This window comes from Acartia tonsa, chromosome 4 (assembly GCF_053477335.1).
Source record: "Acartia tonsa isolate MP-2025a chromosome 4, ASM5347733v1, whole genome shotgun sequence".
Lineage (NCBI taxonomy): Eukaryota > Metazoa > Arthropoda > Copepoda > Calanoida > Acartiidae > Acartia > Acartia tonsa.
In genome coordinates, this window is record NC_137263.1 from 20,807,670 (window position 1) to 20,822,463 (window position 14,794).

Consider the following 14,794-nt stretch of genomic DNA (forward strand, 5'->3'; position numbering starts at 1 on the left):
TCAAATACTTATTTTTTAAATTAAGATTATAAACTATTATCTGCGGGGCAGATTATTACAGATTCAAAATGTTTTAATATCGAGGAAGGGACTTTCAATTGACTGAACAAACCAGATATTAACAGATCTATTATTCTTAATAATGTGATCATTCATTATTCGCTTACCTATCTGTATTTTTTTTAGATTTGATCAATCCAGTTATATTTTGTTTGCCATAGCTATAAAGTATTTTTTGTTTCGCCTCTAACAAACCTTCACAAACGATTCTTAAACAATTCCTTGCATTATTTTTTTTAATGGTAAAATTTATATAAGCGCAGTTTGACATTAGCATCGCGTTTAATAGTTTAGTCAACACCTAACCTGACCTAGCTTTCTTAGTAGTATTTTAAACGAGTATATAGAAATTTGTTTGTATGATAAAAATATTTTGCAATAGGCTTCACTTTATAGTTTTTACTAATAAAGGGGAGGTAGGTTGTGCTAAAATTCCGTAAAGGTTAGAGTTTTAAGGCATAAAAACAGTAGTAGAACGATAAAATTTGTGTGAAAATTTCTGTCTATAGGTAGTTCTTTTCAATAAGGATTACACATATTTATTGAATATTATCGTTCTACTGTTTTTAAGCCTTAAAACTCACACCTTTACGGAATTTTAGCACAACCTACCTCCCCCTTTGGTTAATTAAGTATTACCTACTAAAATTAAGATTTTAAAAAATGCGAGAAGCTTGAAACATTTATTCTTTTCCGCACGGGCTAAACTTCGTCTTGTTCCACTTAGATTGCAGGGGAAAATTACAAACAAGCAAAAATTCATTTTCATGAGGGTCTGCCCCTAAAAACTAGGAACGATGCCACATTATACTTGTATTGTAATTGCGAAAAGTACTATTTAAGACCAAAGCCATTGGATTTATATTTAGCACAATTCTTTAAAAACTCCCATAGAACTGACAGATAATAATTCTAGTGCTGACTTACTTTTAGGCGAATATACGGAAGGGGGCGGGACACTAAAGCGGTTTCGCCGCTATTTCTTCATATTACTATAGTGTAAAACATAGTAGCAACCGCCACGCCTAATTTAAGCGTCCTACTCCTGCTTTAAAGTCTTAAAACACATAACTTAACGGGGAAAAATCCATAAATATTAGGGATGGCAATACGTCAAATTTTTGGACCGGATTCGGATTCTTGCAAGAATCCGTCCAAAAAAAGCGGATTCCGGAATCTAGCAATAATTTAAAAGGCTTTTTTTTAATTAAAAAATTTAAGTGCTACATATGTCCTAAAAATTAATGTTCTTGGTTTTCTCTATAATTCACTTCCGAGTTTCGAACCAGATCTTAAGATATTATATATAATGATGATGATCTTTGCCTTCAAAAAGGCGAAGTTGAAAGAAAAAAATCAAGACGCTTATTTTAGCCTACCAATTAAGAATCTGAATCCGCTATTAAAAAACTGATTCCGGATTTTAAAATTGGCTATTGGGCGGATTCCGGATTGCCAACCCTAATAAATATAACCATGTTTCGAAGTTTATTAACATAAAGAAAAAAATTAAATTGACAGTGTATTTGTTAATTTCCCTGGGTCACGGGATCTAATTCAAAATAAAAATCAAGATTTATCACAATAAAATATCAATTAGAATTAATAATAATAACTAAAGCACAAACATCAAGAATTTTTAAATATATTTTTAAAATCAAATTATTACTAAACCAAATATAACTAATTATATTATCTAACATGAGAGAATGAAAAAGTGATATTATTGTTACTTCTCAAATTTTGCTTGCATTAAATATTATTAAATAGTTATTTATCAAATCGTATTATAAACAACTTTCCGCGGATAGAAAATCGAAAACTAATTCCGCTTTTAATTTTACTAATTGTAGAAAATTGTCTTTATTACGATGTGATACATGATTTTTCAGTATGACTGAGAACCTGTTCTTATCAAGTGGATATTGATTGGTTTCTAAGCCATAATGGAAAGAAACTTAAATTGCCCTTTTCTAAAAAGGTTCTTTTCACTTAATTTAACTTTTAAGCTTGGCACTATTACTTTTCATTTACTTTTTCATAAAATTTACTGTTTAAGAACTACATAATTTTTTAAATAAAAAACTCTGTAGAAAAAAAGATCAACAATAACATAAATTTTAAGTAGGGTGCAATTATCTTAATAAATAGAAACAAAACAACATTGAAATAACTTTTTAAAAAACGCCTTCGTGATTTTCCTTAATTTTTGTCATATTAATTTACCTATTAATGTTAATAAAAATGATTGTCTTCCCAAAAAAATAATTATTGTTATTAAAAATGTTTTATTTAACAATTATAACATCAAAGTTTCATTCTTTACCACACAATAAATAAACATAGACATAATACAAATTTATTAGACTAATTAAATAAATACAAATACTAAAACTTTATTAGTTACAAGTAGTAAACTAAATATATTTCAATCAGAAGTTTCAAACAAGTTGAAGAACCTAACATCTATTTTATCAACTCGATTTGTAGTTATTTTGCTGCAAGGAGCCCGATTAAAAACAAAATTACTTGTTCCCCTTTTGTCAGCCGACTAGGGCACAAACCTAAAGGGTTTAATGTCAAAAAAGAAACTACTGGAATTGAAATAATTGGCAAACTTGAGTCTAAATAAGTTCCAAAAAGAGTTGAAACCCCAAAAGGTGGTTCTTAAAATCGACCAAAAGCTAAAAAGAACTTACTAACTTTATTTAAAAATCTAATATAAAAATTTTAAGGATTAAAACAGAAAACTATTTAAATAATTACTTAACACTAAGACTTTGTCCGTACTTGAAAAAAGACAGTCTCCTCAAAATATGATCACAGTTTCAAGACAAAGATAAAAAGGGGACTATGCACGAACGAGAGCAAGTGATATTAAGCACCTTCTAGCTGCGAACCTTAGTATTTTATTAGTAAATGTGCTAGGTTTATGCTTAATATAGTTATATTGACTAAAAAATTAAGTTTCCCCATTGTTTTTTTTTGAGAAAAAAAAACTTTAAAATGTTTAAAAGAATTTTTGGATGCTATATCACTAAATGTTTTATTGAGTTCAAACTGTTGTTTCAACAAAAGTATATTATTTCGATAAAAAATGTGTATTTTGAAACAGAGGTGGTAACTTGAAAATTGTAAGTGTAAATAGTTCAATTAATGTACGTTTGCAATATTCAGCATTTGATAATTTTTGCCGTGCTATTTCACTTCTTTTCTTTTGAACTCAACAAAACATTTGTTGATACTGTGACAAAAAATGCTTAACATTTAAGTTTTTTTCATAGAAACCATGGTTAAACTTAACTTTTTTTAATCGATATAACTATATTAAACATAAAACTAGTATATTCACTGAAAAAAAATACCAATGTTCGCAACATAGTAGGATCATTTTATGGTGGCCCTTTTCTAACAAAAGAATTTAATGCTTCACACTAATTTTTAATTACACAGCTTCTAAAAAAGTCTTTAGTCAATAAAAAGATTTTTTTGCTTATCAGTCTCTTTATTTTGGTAGACTAATAGGAAGTTTTAAAGATAATAGTATTGAAAATTTAAAAACCATTTCTTTTTCCTTTAATAAAGCTCTTCATTAAAAAATATTGAATTTTTCTTCTGAGTTATAATGCTGTGTTGATACTGTAGAGCTGCAACCCGGCCACGCCAGGCTGATCAGACAGGTAGCTCTGCTGCTGGCGATACAAAATTCTGATACGTAAAAATACAAATCTGCAATCTAACTGCATAGTATTGACGTGTAGGTGGTGGTTAGGGAGTAGTTATAGGTTGGTTTATTGTCACAGAATTCAGGTTTGTTTCTAGATTGAAGTTGAGTGGAGACATCTCCCCCTACTTTGGTGATACTTCATCCTTGCCCTGAGTATACTGCGGACTCAGATTTGAAGGCCAAAAATTTTGTTTTATATTTGTATATTCAAATTGTGCTTCTTAAAAATTTGCTTATTTTGCCAGTGGCATACATAATCACATTTTTCAAACAAATCAATGATATGGTTTTGCAAAAAAAACATGATTGTGTTGCTTTTAATAGATTATTTTGTTAGTCAAAAAAAATTTTAGAATAAAAAGAATCTGAATATCTTTAAAAATAATTTAAAAATTAAAAATCCAAGTCCGGACACTGATTTGAACCTGAAACTTTGGTTTGCCCCAGGTGAAGGGAATATATCTGTACCGAATCATATGCTAAAATAAAAAAATATATGTATTATATATTAAGAAGTTTTAGAAAAAAAAGGTGGCAAAGGCAAAAAAAAAAGTTGTTTCTTTGCGTTTCAAGTTGTATAAATAGTACAATTTCCCCGTCCCCAACCTCAAAAATAAAGGACTACTCCATAATTCACTTTGTTTGTTCACCAGTCTGTAACGCTACAATGGAAATGAGATTTACTGCTATTAAAGCTAAACCTCTCATCTTTAGTCAACAATCCCATCATTATTGGGCATAATTGAGTTTATATCATAACAGACAGACTGTTTTAAAGCAGCTTATTAACAACTTTTATTTTTTATTGCTACTTATAGAATCCTTGTTAAATATTTATTAATTTGAATTAAGGGTTAAGTTTACCTTTATCTGACGCTTCATGGTGATACAGAATAGTGTGATAAAATACATAACCAAAATTGGCCAGAACACTGGCACATTGAACAGCTCAAAGAAGGTACAACACAGGGCAATCAGGGTTGCCTTGCTGGCAGAATACCAAAACTTGAACTCTGGTAACCTGCGGATAAAGGGTCGGAACTCCTCATTCTGTTTTGTCGGCAACAGGTCAGGTCCATCTAAATAGTAATTTTTCTATAATTAAAAGCGAAGCGTAAAGCGTGATACTGTAAAAATCAACCTTCACAGGGTATATATTCCTAATTGCGACCCTGCTAAGGTGGAGGGAAAAATAAAAAAATATGTGAAGGGGAGGAAAATAAAAAAATAAACTAAATCTGTCGTCAAGTTTACAAAATTTTTAAAGGACAGGAAAAGAATCCAAACTTTTTAATAATGAATGACTTCACGGATTTTCAGCTGTAAGAAGCTATTTTCTAAGGTAAAAAAAACCTAATACGAAAAGAGAACTAGGGAGGTAAGGGGAAATAAATTTTTTAACAGTCAGGGAAAATAATGAATCTTGAGCAGATAATACACCCAGCTTCGTAACTTTCGCTAATATTCATTTATTCGTTACTTTTATTTCTCAAATTATCAATAATATGCTTTCAATTCTTTTTAATAAAGGTACTTCAAAATATTAAACTAGTGTGTTCGCCCCTAGCCTCTAGAGGAGGGCGAATGAGGTCAGGAAAATTTCCTAAAATATCCCAGACATTTATAAAGCTTCCCTGAAAAGTACATTTAATTCTTACTATCAGTTTTCGAGATCTTAAACTTCATACAAAAACACCTTACTACTTCATATTACAGGATTACACCGGACAGCTGGAAAAGTTAATAACCGACATTACAGCAGCAGATTTAGAATAAAAATATCAATGTTTTAAACATCTTATTTCCCTCCCATTACTCGATTTTCTTAAAACTTCGTTATATCCTATTTTTTGAAATATTTCATTTGTCTCTTGTAATATGTCAATAAGGACAGTTAATTGTTATATAGTAATCGAAGAGAAAAATTTTTTATTTAATAAATAAAGGGTTAGGTAAATGATAAAGCCGTAGCATTTTGTATTACTGTTTTTTTATCAAGATTCTACAGATTATATTACTTTAACAAACTTAATGACATACGGTTGATAGGTCGGACAGACGTACGGACTCAACCTTATTAGAGTAGCTAATCCGCTAAAGATTACCTTCATCTTCAAATTCCGACATAGCAGGATCAATTTTTGGAGTTAGAAAAGCAAGGAACAAATTTAGATGATAAATTGCAAGTGCATACGTCACTATGTACCACCCCTGAAATACAAAATTGTTTATGGATGTTTTTGGCAACTACCAAAGAATTAGCTGCATCTCTGAGTTCTTGGAGCAAATGTAATTCATATTTAGAGTGGCCATTTGAGAAGTTAGAAGGGTAATGCTAATAAATCTGTCTTTTTAACGATTTGGAAGGCCTTTTTGACATAAATAATCATTGAAAACGCCACCTTTACATGGAAATTTTTGTACTTCCTACTACAATTATAAATAAAAAACCTCAAAATTTCTATAAACTTCGTATCTTAACACAGAGGAAGAAGATATAAGTAAGCAAATGTTTTACATGTGCAATGGATGTAAAATATACGTGGATATTATGACAGGGGAAAAATGTTGTCAATTTAAATTGCTAACATGGACATCACTTATGGGTTAGTTCTTTCATCCAGAAGGTGGGGAGGGGGTGGAATAAATGTGGGGATCGTAGTTTTAGCCAGCTAAAAGTTCCACATTAATAAAGAACATGAAAATCTGGTGTAAGATCCAAGTAATAACAAATGCATTACCTGTGCATATATTATCCTGATAATAAAGGCGAGTATGAGGAAAACAGTGAACACCCATCTGCCTGTCACATAAGGGGTGGATCTGTCCAACATCAACTGGTATGTCTGCAAAAAAAAATCATTTTCTAGTATGGCTTTGAAACCGATTTATTTCCAATGTAATAGAACCGGTTCTATACTGAAAAATCATGTATAACATAGTATTTAAGACAATTTTCCACAAATATTTAAAAAAAAAATGATAAAATCATTACCAATTTTGCCCGTGCCTTCGGCCTCTCGAGGCTATAAAAACTGGTTTTGATCTAATATTTTTTATTTTAATATCCGCAGAAAGCTGTCTTTAATACGATGCGATAAATAACTATTCTTTATATACCGGGCATAAGATTTATAACCCTATTTCCTAATCCTTATATTAAAGTAACAGGAATGACAGTCAGTCTGTGTGTATCGAAGAATCTCGCTAACCGATGAACCTATCATGTTCTCCTTTACAGTGAAGCTTTTCATAGGTTTGGTGAAGATTAGAATAATTTTGGGGGAAGGATACTACCACCAACCAGCCAAAGAAAAATCGCCTCCTATAAAAAAAAAAACCTCCCACCCCCTCAAACAAATGTCTTTAAACTTTCCTTTTAAATTTTTCCCAAACCCAACCTTCAAGTGCCCCTAGAGGCCTCTAAGAGCGTACTAGTTAATAAACAATAATATGGCACTGATTAACTTTGGAAAACATCGTCAACAAATAAATTTCAACGTCGCCGATTCTGTTTTTCGACAACAAAAAAATATTATTGATTGAATCCTTATAATAAAGTAACAGGATGTGTGTATGTCTTTCTGTACCGAAGGGTCTCACTAACCGCTGAACCGAGTGGGTTCTCCTTAGCATGGTAACTTCTCATAGGTCCTGGGAAGGTTTATAACTATTTTGTGCCAAGAGAATTCACAACAAAATCTGATTTTTTTCAAATATTTTATAGACTTTAATGTAACATAAAGAGATATCATAGAGACTTGAACAAAAAAAAACATTTAAAGTGCCAATAGATGCCTCTAGGGGCGTAGCCGCTAGTATTTAAATATTTGGCTTCTTAAATAGTTATAAAAAGTTATACTTACATGTCCCAGTCTTTTGAAGAAGGTTGTGACAACATTTGGCCTCGATCTGAGTACATCCTCTCCTGTATCCTCCATCATCTTGATAATTTATACAATTCTATTCAAATCTGAAAGTATTTTGACAGCCGTTTTATTCACAAGCACAGTTTCAATATTCCACAATATTAAATATTTATGGGTAGGCAGATCATTCATTAGTCATGGACGATGATAAAGAGAATATTAACGAAAGAATTGCAGATTAATCATGGAAATTAATTTTTTTTTATACCTACTTTGTAATGACATAAGGGTTGGGACGGATATCCGACCATTTTCAATATCCGGCCGGATACCGGATATTGAAACTATTCGGATACCGGATATCCGGCTGATTTTTAATGCCGGATATCCGTAGTTGGCCAGATATCCGGCCGGATACCGGATATCCGGCATTATAAATCAACTGGATGTCTGGTCAAAAAAGTATCCGGGCGCCCAACCCTAATTGACATAATTGTTTGAATACCTTTCGTTAACATTCTCCTTTACGCCAAGTCAAGATGAGATTATTGGGGAGGTTAAAAAATAATATAATAATTTGCATCTACTTAAATATTATGATTTTATTTTGGTGAGGTGGGAACTTGCCACTCTTTAAGAGCATTCATTAAAGGCTAAGAATGAAGCTTATATGAACTTTAAGTGTAAATCTCATCTAAACCTGACCAATGTGTAGATATAATGTGCAGGGATGGGATAATGAATGATAAAACAATCCTTCCTCAATAGTTATATGTAAAACATTACATTAAGTAGCTTATAAATATTGAGATTATGTGTATGGCGGTTTCGTGTGCATATAGTGGTACAATTGACATTAGTTAATGTAAGTTTTGTTTACAAAGTAAGCTAAGATATTATGCTGTGCCTTTAGCGCCTAGGAGCTTTATATTGGAGTGTATACTTGCAAAAAAAACCCAAAACAATCCCGTCCCCAAGAATTGGAACCAAAAACAAGAGATATTTTTCAACAAAAAATTTCCCCCAAATTGGAAAGTCAACTAGCGACTGCTCACTTAGCTAAAACAAAACCAACATACCCCTTTCATATTTGATGGTAAAAAAAAATAATAATCCAAAACAATGATATTCAAATAAAGATTCAAGTGTTGATTTTGCAAATTGATTTTTTAATCAACTAAATAGGTAAATAGACAATAGACATGCATATAGTATATTACCATTTAATTAAATGATACGAGTAATTATAATATTGCATTGATTTCAATTAAAAATATTGCCTATGTAAAAATACAACTTCATAATGCCCTTTCAAGGAATATTTCAAAATAATTCTTTTTTTGGTGAGTTATCAGGATTGATTAAATAACTACTTTTTTCACAGCTTTCTGTGAAAATAACTAAAACAAAACTTTTTGATAAATAAGCTAAAGAAATTATGTATATTACTTTTAATATCTTATAAAATATCAAAATTAAGATGGATTTTTTCTTTAAAAAATGTAAAATTTGAGTATTCTTAATACATGCAAATTACGTGTTCCACAAGCGTAAATATTATGAACCAATTATAAATATTTATATTTTGTCAAAGCTCGATCCTATTTTCATCTTTATATTCCATATCCAAACTATCACCATCCAGCATCTGATCATCATTTTCACCAACTTCTGTCTCTTTAATATCACTAGAATCATGAAGAAATTCAAAGTTTCCTGGGATGGAATCATCATCAATAAAATGGTTATCCCCACCCGCATCTGAATCTGCTTGACTAACATCCCTGAGTCGGGTGGGTATCCTGGCAAGGTAGTTGTTGTATGGGGAGCCAAAATAGATCCACCTGCCCAGAACAACAGCATCTGATATGAATCTGACAGCTCCGTTGGTTGAGTGCATGGACGAAACTATGTCTCCAGTTTCTCCATCAATCTAAAAATAAAATATATATTTTAGTAATGGATTTATTATTACTTCGATCTAAATCATGTATTATAATAAACAAAAGTTGTAGCAGGCTAAAATATCGATCCCTCCATCGATTCCCTCCTATTGGATAAACAAACTGCCCAATAAATGATGTCCATGTTTACAACATAAAAGGACGATAATATTTCCACTGTCGTCATAGTATCTAAGTATATTCTATATCTTTTAGGTAGTGAAAATCACGTATTTTTAAGTATCTTTGATAACATTTAAAAACATCATAGAAAGCAAAAAATTCGTGTTTAGCTTCCTATCAACAGGTATTGAATGCTTTATACACTAAATAACCAAATCTTAAACTTGACCTTCAAATAACCGCATTTTATTTTTCATCCATTTGTAAAAATTCAAAACGAAACAAGTAAAAACAATTACACATTTTACAATAAAATTCAAATTCCAATGATGCATTCGTTCAATTCTATATTTACAAGTGTTTTACCTCAATGACTAGACCATAAGGTTTGGCAAGCTGTGCAAATGGTTCCATATTTCCACACCAATATTCAAACTTTCTAGTTGCTGTGGTAGGCACAAGGTAGTTCACGAACTTCACAGGCATTAGCACCATATATACAAGTCTACAATATTTAAATGTTTTAGTTTGAAGATTATAGCATTTCATGTTTTTATCAAACCAGTAGGATAGGGTAATAATATCTGTCTACTTTTGGATGTGTTAGATTTCAGAAAAAGGCACAATAAAAATAACTCCCTTTCTTCTTAAATCTAGTATTTTTTTATGATACTACCAGATATGCCCCTACCCTCTAGGGGCTCTGTAATCAAATGGGCAGAAAGGAGCTAGAAAAGTAGCTTTAAACAATCTCAGGAGCTATAAAATATTTACCTAAAAAAATAAAACTTTAACGGTTTAGTAGTTAATGAGATCCTTAGCTTCCGACAAAAAACCTTTACTACTTTATATAATAGGATGGTGAAACGTTACCTGGAAACGAATTTTCTGATGAGATTGTGTGGTGCGACTAGCTCCATGACATGCCACGTATTCGGTAACCGAGGACTTATAACACCAACAAAAAAGTTCCCTCGGTCGTTCACCCGAATATTATCAGGCAGACCTGGCAGTCTGTTTGTCAGGAGCTCAGCTGTTCCTGCTTTTGGCCCGGCTATGTGATATTTATGTATAGCGGCACGGCCAGTCTCTGTAACGAGCAAATATTCACCATTTTTGTCTAAAGCCAGACCGTTGACAAAATTAAGATTATCAAGGATAACTTTGACCTGGCGGCTTACCAGATCATACTGCAAGACTCGACCTGTTGGGTCTGATATAAGCTCGAACATTCCATCTCGCAATGGAAATTTTGTACTTGACACAGTGACGTACACTGTTCGATTGTCGTTAGCTAGCACCACTGAGTTGAACAGTGTGTTTGGAGTTCCATCTAGCAAGTCTTCAGGTTTCAGCAGGTGTTCATAGCTCACATGGTTGGGGTGTTTGTAGGAAGTTATACGCCCAACTGTTTCTTCCTAAAAATAACAGTAAGGTTAAGGTTCAATTAAGTATTTTTCACTGTTGTTATAACAAAAAGATAAAATCTTTGCACAAATCAAATTACTAAATCCAAAGGTTATACAGAAACTCTCAAACGATTAGAATTGAGAAGGCTGTAATAAATCGAATTATATTTTCTACTGAAGAAGTTTCTTCTTGTTTTGTGAAGTATAGCTCTATGCCGCCGCGTTTTTTGAGACGTATAATATAAAGAGAATTTAGTTTGTTACAGTTGATACGGGACTCGCATTACTCTTTTTAATTTGCTCTTTTGTAAAATTTCTTTGGAAAAAAGGCAATACCTGCTCTTCATTAAACTTAACAAGATGAAGGCCTAACACGGCATCACAAACAAGCAAATCTCCATCTGGGGTGAACTCTAGGCCCAGCGGCCTCCCACAAATAACGTCTTCGTGTTGACCCTCACACTCTAAGCCAATTCTGGCCACTGGAGTTATGGACAGATCTTCAGGGTCTATTTTAACAATGAGTCCTGACATAAGGCCTGTATAAAGATGTCCATCGTGTATGGCAAAGGATTCAGGACCTTTAATTTTATTTTCAAAAATTCGATCAACAAAGTTTAGCTTAGTGTTGGCCTTTAGTGGACCACTCCAATCAGGGCTATCTGGTAATCTAAAAGAATAAAAAAGTAATCTATTATTTATGCTGTAAAATTGAGATTAGTTATTTAATGCATCGTATTATAAATAGTTTTACGCGGATATAAAAATGAACAATAATAATACTAGAGAATAATATACCTAATATTCACATATTGGGATTTTTATTCACTTTTTTTATGGGGCAAATGTTTTTTTGTATGACTAAAAGTCCTTCTCTGAAGGCAGGGTTTCGGATCCGCATTGATTTTTTGCGGATCCGGATCCTCCAAATTGGGTCAGTGCGGATCCGGATGCGGATCCGGATCCTTGACAATAAAAATAAAATAACCAAATTTTTCAAAAATATTTATTCTTTAATTCGAAGTCAAAATTACCTAAACTTTAAAGATTGGCTCTCATCAAGAGAATGTCTGAGATTTTATATAAATTTAGGTAGATTTTTCCATTTTTTCCGCATTTTTTTGAGTCCAAGGATCCGGATCCGGATCCGCATTTTTTTGCGGATCCGGATCCTTGGACCCAAAAATATGCGGATCCTTGCGGATCCGGATCCAGATCCGGATCCGAAACCCTGTCTGAAGGTATACCGCCATGTGCTTAATTTTAATGAATGTAATATGAATTAACTCACCTGAATGAAGTAAATGTGTTGTAAGGAGGAAAGCCTGGCATAACAAGAATAACAAGAGTGACCACACACATGTCCAGGACAGTGCGGGCTAAGGCGGACACGAATCCCATGATTTAATAAGGTTTTCTGTCCGCCCCTCATTGATTGGAAGATGATAATTGAGTTTTGGCGTCAAGATTTGTTAAGTGCATGGTTTGTTTGTACTTCTTAATCATTCATCAACTATTATCAATAATAATTGACGTTGCTTGCCTTTCCACTACATTTTTAAACTATCTGAAACATAGAGAAACTTAATATTTAAAAGAAAAATATTCGCGATAAACTTTATAATTATCATGCATTAATTAGAGCGTATTAGCGTACATATTGGCTTCTTAATAGAAAATAACTAAAAGGAAGAAATGTAATGATATATAGCTCTGCTTCGATGCGTCTATGAATACAAGGTGCACTTCAGATTAAAACTTGTAGATCTTATCCTTACTTCTTCATTGTGCACTTTTAAGTTTAAAGTTAAAGCTTGGCACTCGATCATTCAGTAAATGGTAAAAATATTAACGTTTAACAATCAAATACATATGCAACCCAAACAAACAATAATTATAAGAAGATGTTAAAAAGTACGAATACGTATACATTTAATTATTACATGACTTGGCTGCTATGTATTTCGTCATAAATGATTAATATTATATAATAGAATGTACGTATATGAATAAAGTAAAAAAAAAAAAATTTTATAATTCGCTCATTAATACCTATTAAGTTTACAAGCCCTGCCTAATAATAGCCTAAATCCATAAAAAAATAGTTGTAAAATACAAATAGATTTACAATAATTAACCTTATCATTAAACCGGTTAAAATTATATAAATCAATTCAATTTTATATCACCTTTAAAAGTAATAAATTACTAATATAAATATAATTCTCAATCAATTATTAAATAATCAACTTTCATATAAAAACTATGAATTGAATAAAATTCACAAAATTGATATTATTTTACTATAAAAATGAAAAACTTGTAATAGAAAAAAAATTGATAGAAATCTGAAATGAATAAGAGGCAGACAGACGGCAGGGTTTGGACTTGAGTAATGTACACGACATCATAAGGATAAACAGAGTGGCCAAGTTTTTAATAAAAATATTTTTCATATATAAATTCAAGCTAAAAAATCATTAAAAATGGTAAAAAAAATCAATACTATTATGTTTATAACAAATAATCTTTTTATATATATCAAAAAACATTTTGAAGATGAAAAGTATTAGTTTTAAAATTTGGCCCTTAATGAAAAACTTGGCCGTTTTCCTCCCAAGAATTATTCCGCGGTTTTTTTTTAACAAATAAATGTCGTCGTTTTCATGTAAATAATCAATTTTTTAAGGTTGCCAACATTCATTAATTTTATAATTCATTTTTTTCCATAAAATTCTAAAAAATAAGATTTGAATTCAATGACCGATAAATTCATAATTTTAGGTTTATTAAAATATTTTGTAATTATTAAAATATTTGGCAACTCTGGTAAGTGTATTGAAGGGATTCAGCTGACTGACTGACAGCATTTATATTTGGTAAACTCTCCTTAAAACAATGCATAGTGCCTAGGTACTTATCATGCATATGTACATTACATTAGGCATATCATGAAAAAAAAGTTAAATTAACTGCCTTTTATTAGGTTTTATATAAATGACTTATACTATGGGAAAATGGAATTTTTTAATGTTTCAAAATAGGATTAAATGCTTTTTATATAAAAAAAATAGGTCATTTTTAGATTTCAAGGACATTTGCTTTAATTGTTTATATTACAGAAAAGATACTTATTTTTAGATATCTTAAAATCAATCATATTAATTTTTTTGCATGATCTAATTTTTAGTTACCAAAGAGAAATTAAGAGATCGATTATATATTTTGTTTATAAGGAAAATCATATTTAATTTTGTTAAAGACAAAAAGACTGATAATTTTATCATATTTTTAAATGTTTTAATTTCTTCCTAATGAACTGCTTATGACATTAATTCGGTTAAAACTAGGGATTTAAAGGACAAGACAATGGACGTATAATATGTATAATATCACTCACGATATTACGAATGAATGAATGTAACTATGAATCTTTGGGGGGGACCAGTCAGTAAACTTTACAAGAGGAGGGGAGGCTTCTTGATTATTATAATATTTAACAGAGTAGAGTAATATCTTCAAATTATTAATGTAATCGTTAAAAGTCATTTTGTAAACATTGTATTGCTAAAATTAAGGCATTTTTTTATTTAACTTCCAAAATCTTAAGATACCCAGTTCATAAAATGGTTGAATTTCTTTTGTTTTGATTTAAATCTCTTA

At 31.1% G+C, this 14,794-nt stretch overlaps 2 protein-coding genes across 17 annotated transcripts; both read right to left on the bottom strand.

Annotated features, from left to right (window-relative positions):
• Positions 1-1,569: 1,569 nt before the first annotated feature.
• On the bottom strand, positions 1,570-7,788 carry LOC145316394 (protein RER1). Of its 4 annotated transcripts, none has more exons than XM_080156864.1 (8): positions 7,654-7,788; positions 6,529-6,633; positions 5,893-5,998; positions 4,652-4,866; positions 4,213-4,266; positions 3,426-3,945; positions 2,387-2,960; positions 1,570-1,756 (listed from the first exon to the last, which is right to left on the bottom strand). In XM_080156864.1, exons 1-6 carry the CDS (start codon positions 7,729-7,731, stop codon positions 3,910-3,912), a joined length of 594 nt encoding a protein of 197 aa, XP_080012990.1. In that variant the 5' UTR covers positions 7,732-7,788; the 3' UTR covers positions 1,570-1,756; positions 2,387-2,960; positions 3,426-3,909. The 4 variants fall into 4 exon arrangements, with proteins under 4 accessions (XP_080012990.1, XP_080012989.1, XP_080012991.1 ...); XM_080156863.1 differs by having other exon boundaries at positions 2,367-2,960; XM_080156865.1 differs by having other exon boundaries at positions 1,690-2,960; positions 3,426-3,936.
• On the bottom strand, positions 7,760-13,515 carry LOC145316390 (adipocyte plasma membrane-associated protein-like). 13 transcript variants are annotated; one of them, XM_080156853.1, is made up of 7 exons: positions 12,423-13,515; positions 11,468-11,801; positions 10,596-11,140; positions 10,089-10,227; positions 9,183-9,589; positions 8,736-8,833; positions 7,760-8,242 (listed from the first exon to the last, which is right to left on the bottom strand). In XM_080156853.1, the coding sequence occupies exons 1-5, from the start codon at positions 12,530-12,532 to the stop codon at positions 9,245-9,247; spliced, it is 1,473 nt and encodes a 490-aa protein (XP_080012979.1). In that variant the 5' UTR covers positions 12,533-13,515; the 3' UTR covers positions 7,760-8,242; positions 8,736-8,833; positions 9,183-9,244. The 13 variants fall into 13 exon arrangements, with proteins under 13 accessions (XP_080012979.1, XP_080012975.1, XP_080012972.1 ...); XM_080156849.1 differs by having other exon boundaries at positions 7,760-8,287; XM_080156846.1 differs by having other exon boundaries at positions 7,760-8,544.
• Positions 13,516-14,794: the final 1,279 nt, after the last annotated feature.

Bases quoted from the DNA above. Each gene is read 5' to 3' on its own strand.
- LOC145316394 (XM_080156864.1), bottom strand. From the start codon at position 7,731: ATGATGGAGGATACAGGAGAGGATGTACTCAGATCGAGGCCAAATGTT. The intron at 4,267-4,651 runs GTAAACTTAACC...TTTTTATTTTAG, and splicing joins CCATGAAGCGTCAGATAAAG to CATATGATTCGGTACAGATA. The intron at 3,946-4,212 runs GTTCAAATCAGT...CTGAGTCCGCAG, and splicing joins GGGGCAAACCAAAGTTTCAG to TATACTCAGGGCAAGGATGA.
- LOC145316390 (XM_080156854.1), bottom strand. From the start codon at position 12,532: ATGGGATTCGTGTCCGCCTTAGCCCGCACTGTCCTGGACATGTGTGTG. The intron at 11,802-12,422 runs GTGAGTTAATTC...TTATTCTTTTAG, and splicing joins AACACATTTACTTCATTCAG to ATTACCAGATAGCCCTGATT. The intron at 10,228-10,595 runs GTAACGTTTCAC...TAAATATTGTAG, and splicing joins ATCAGAAAATTCGTTTCCAG to ACTTGTATATATGGTGCTAA.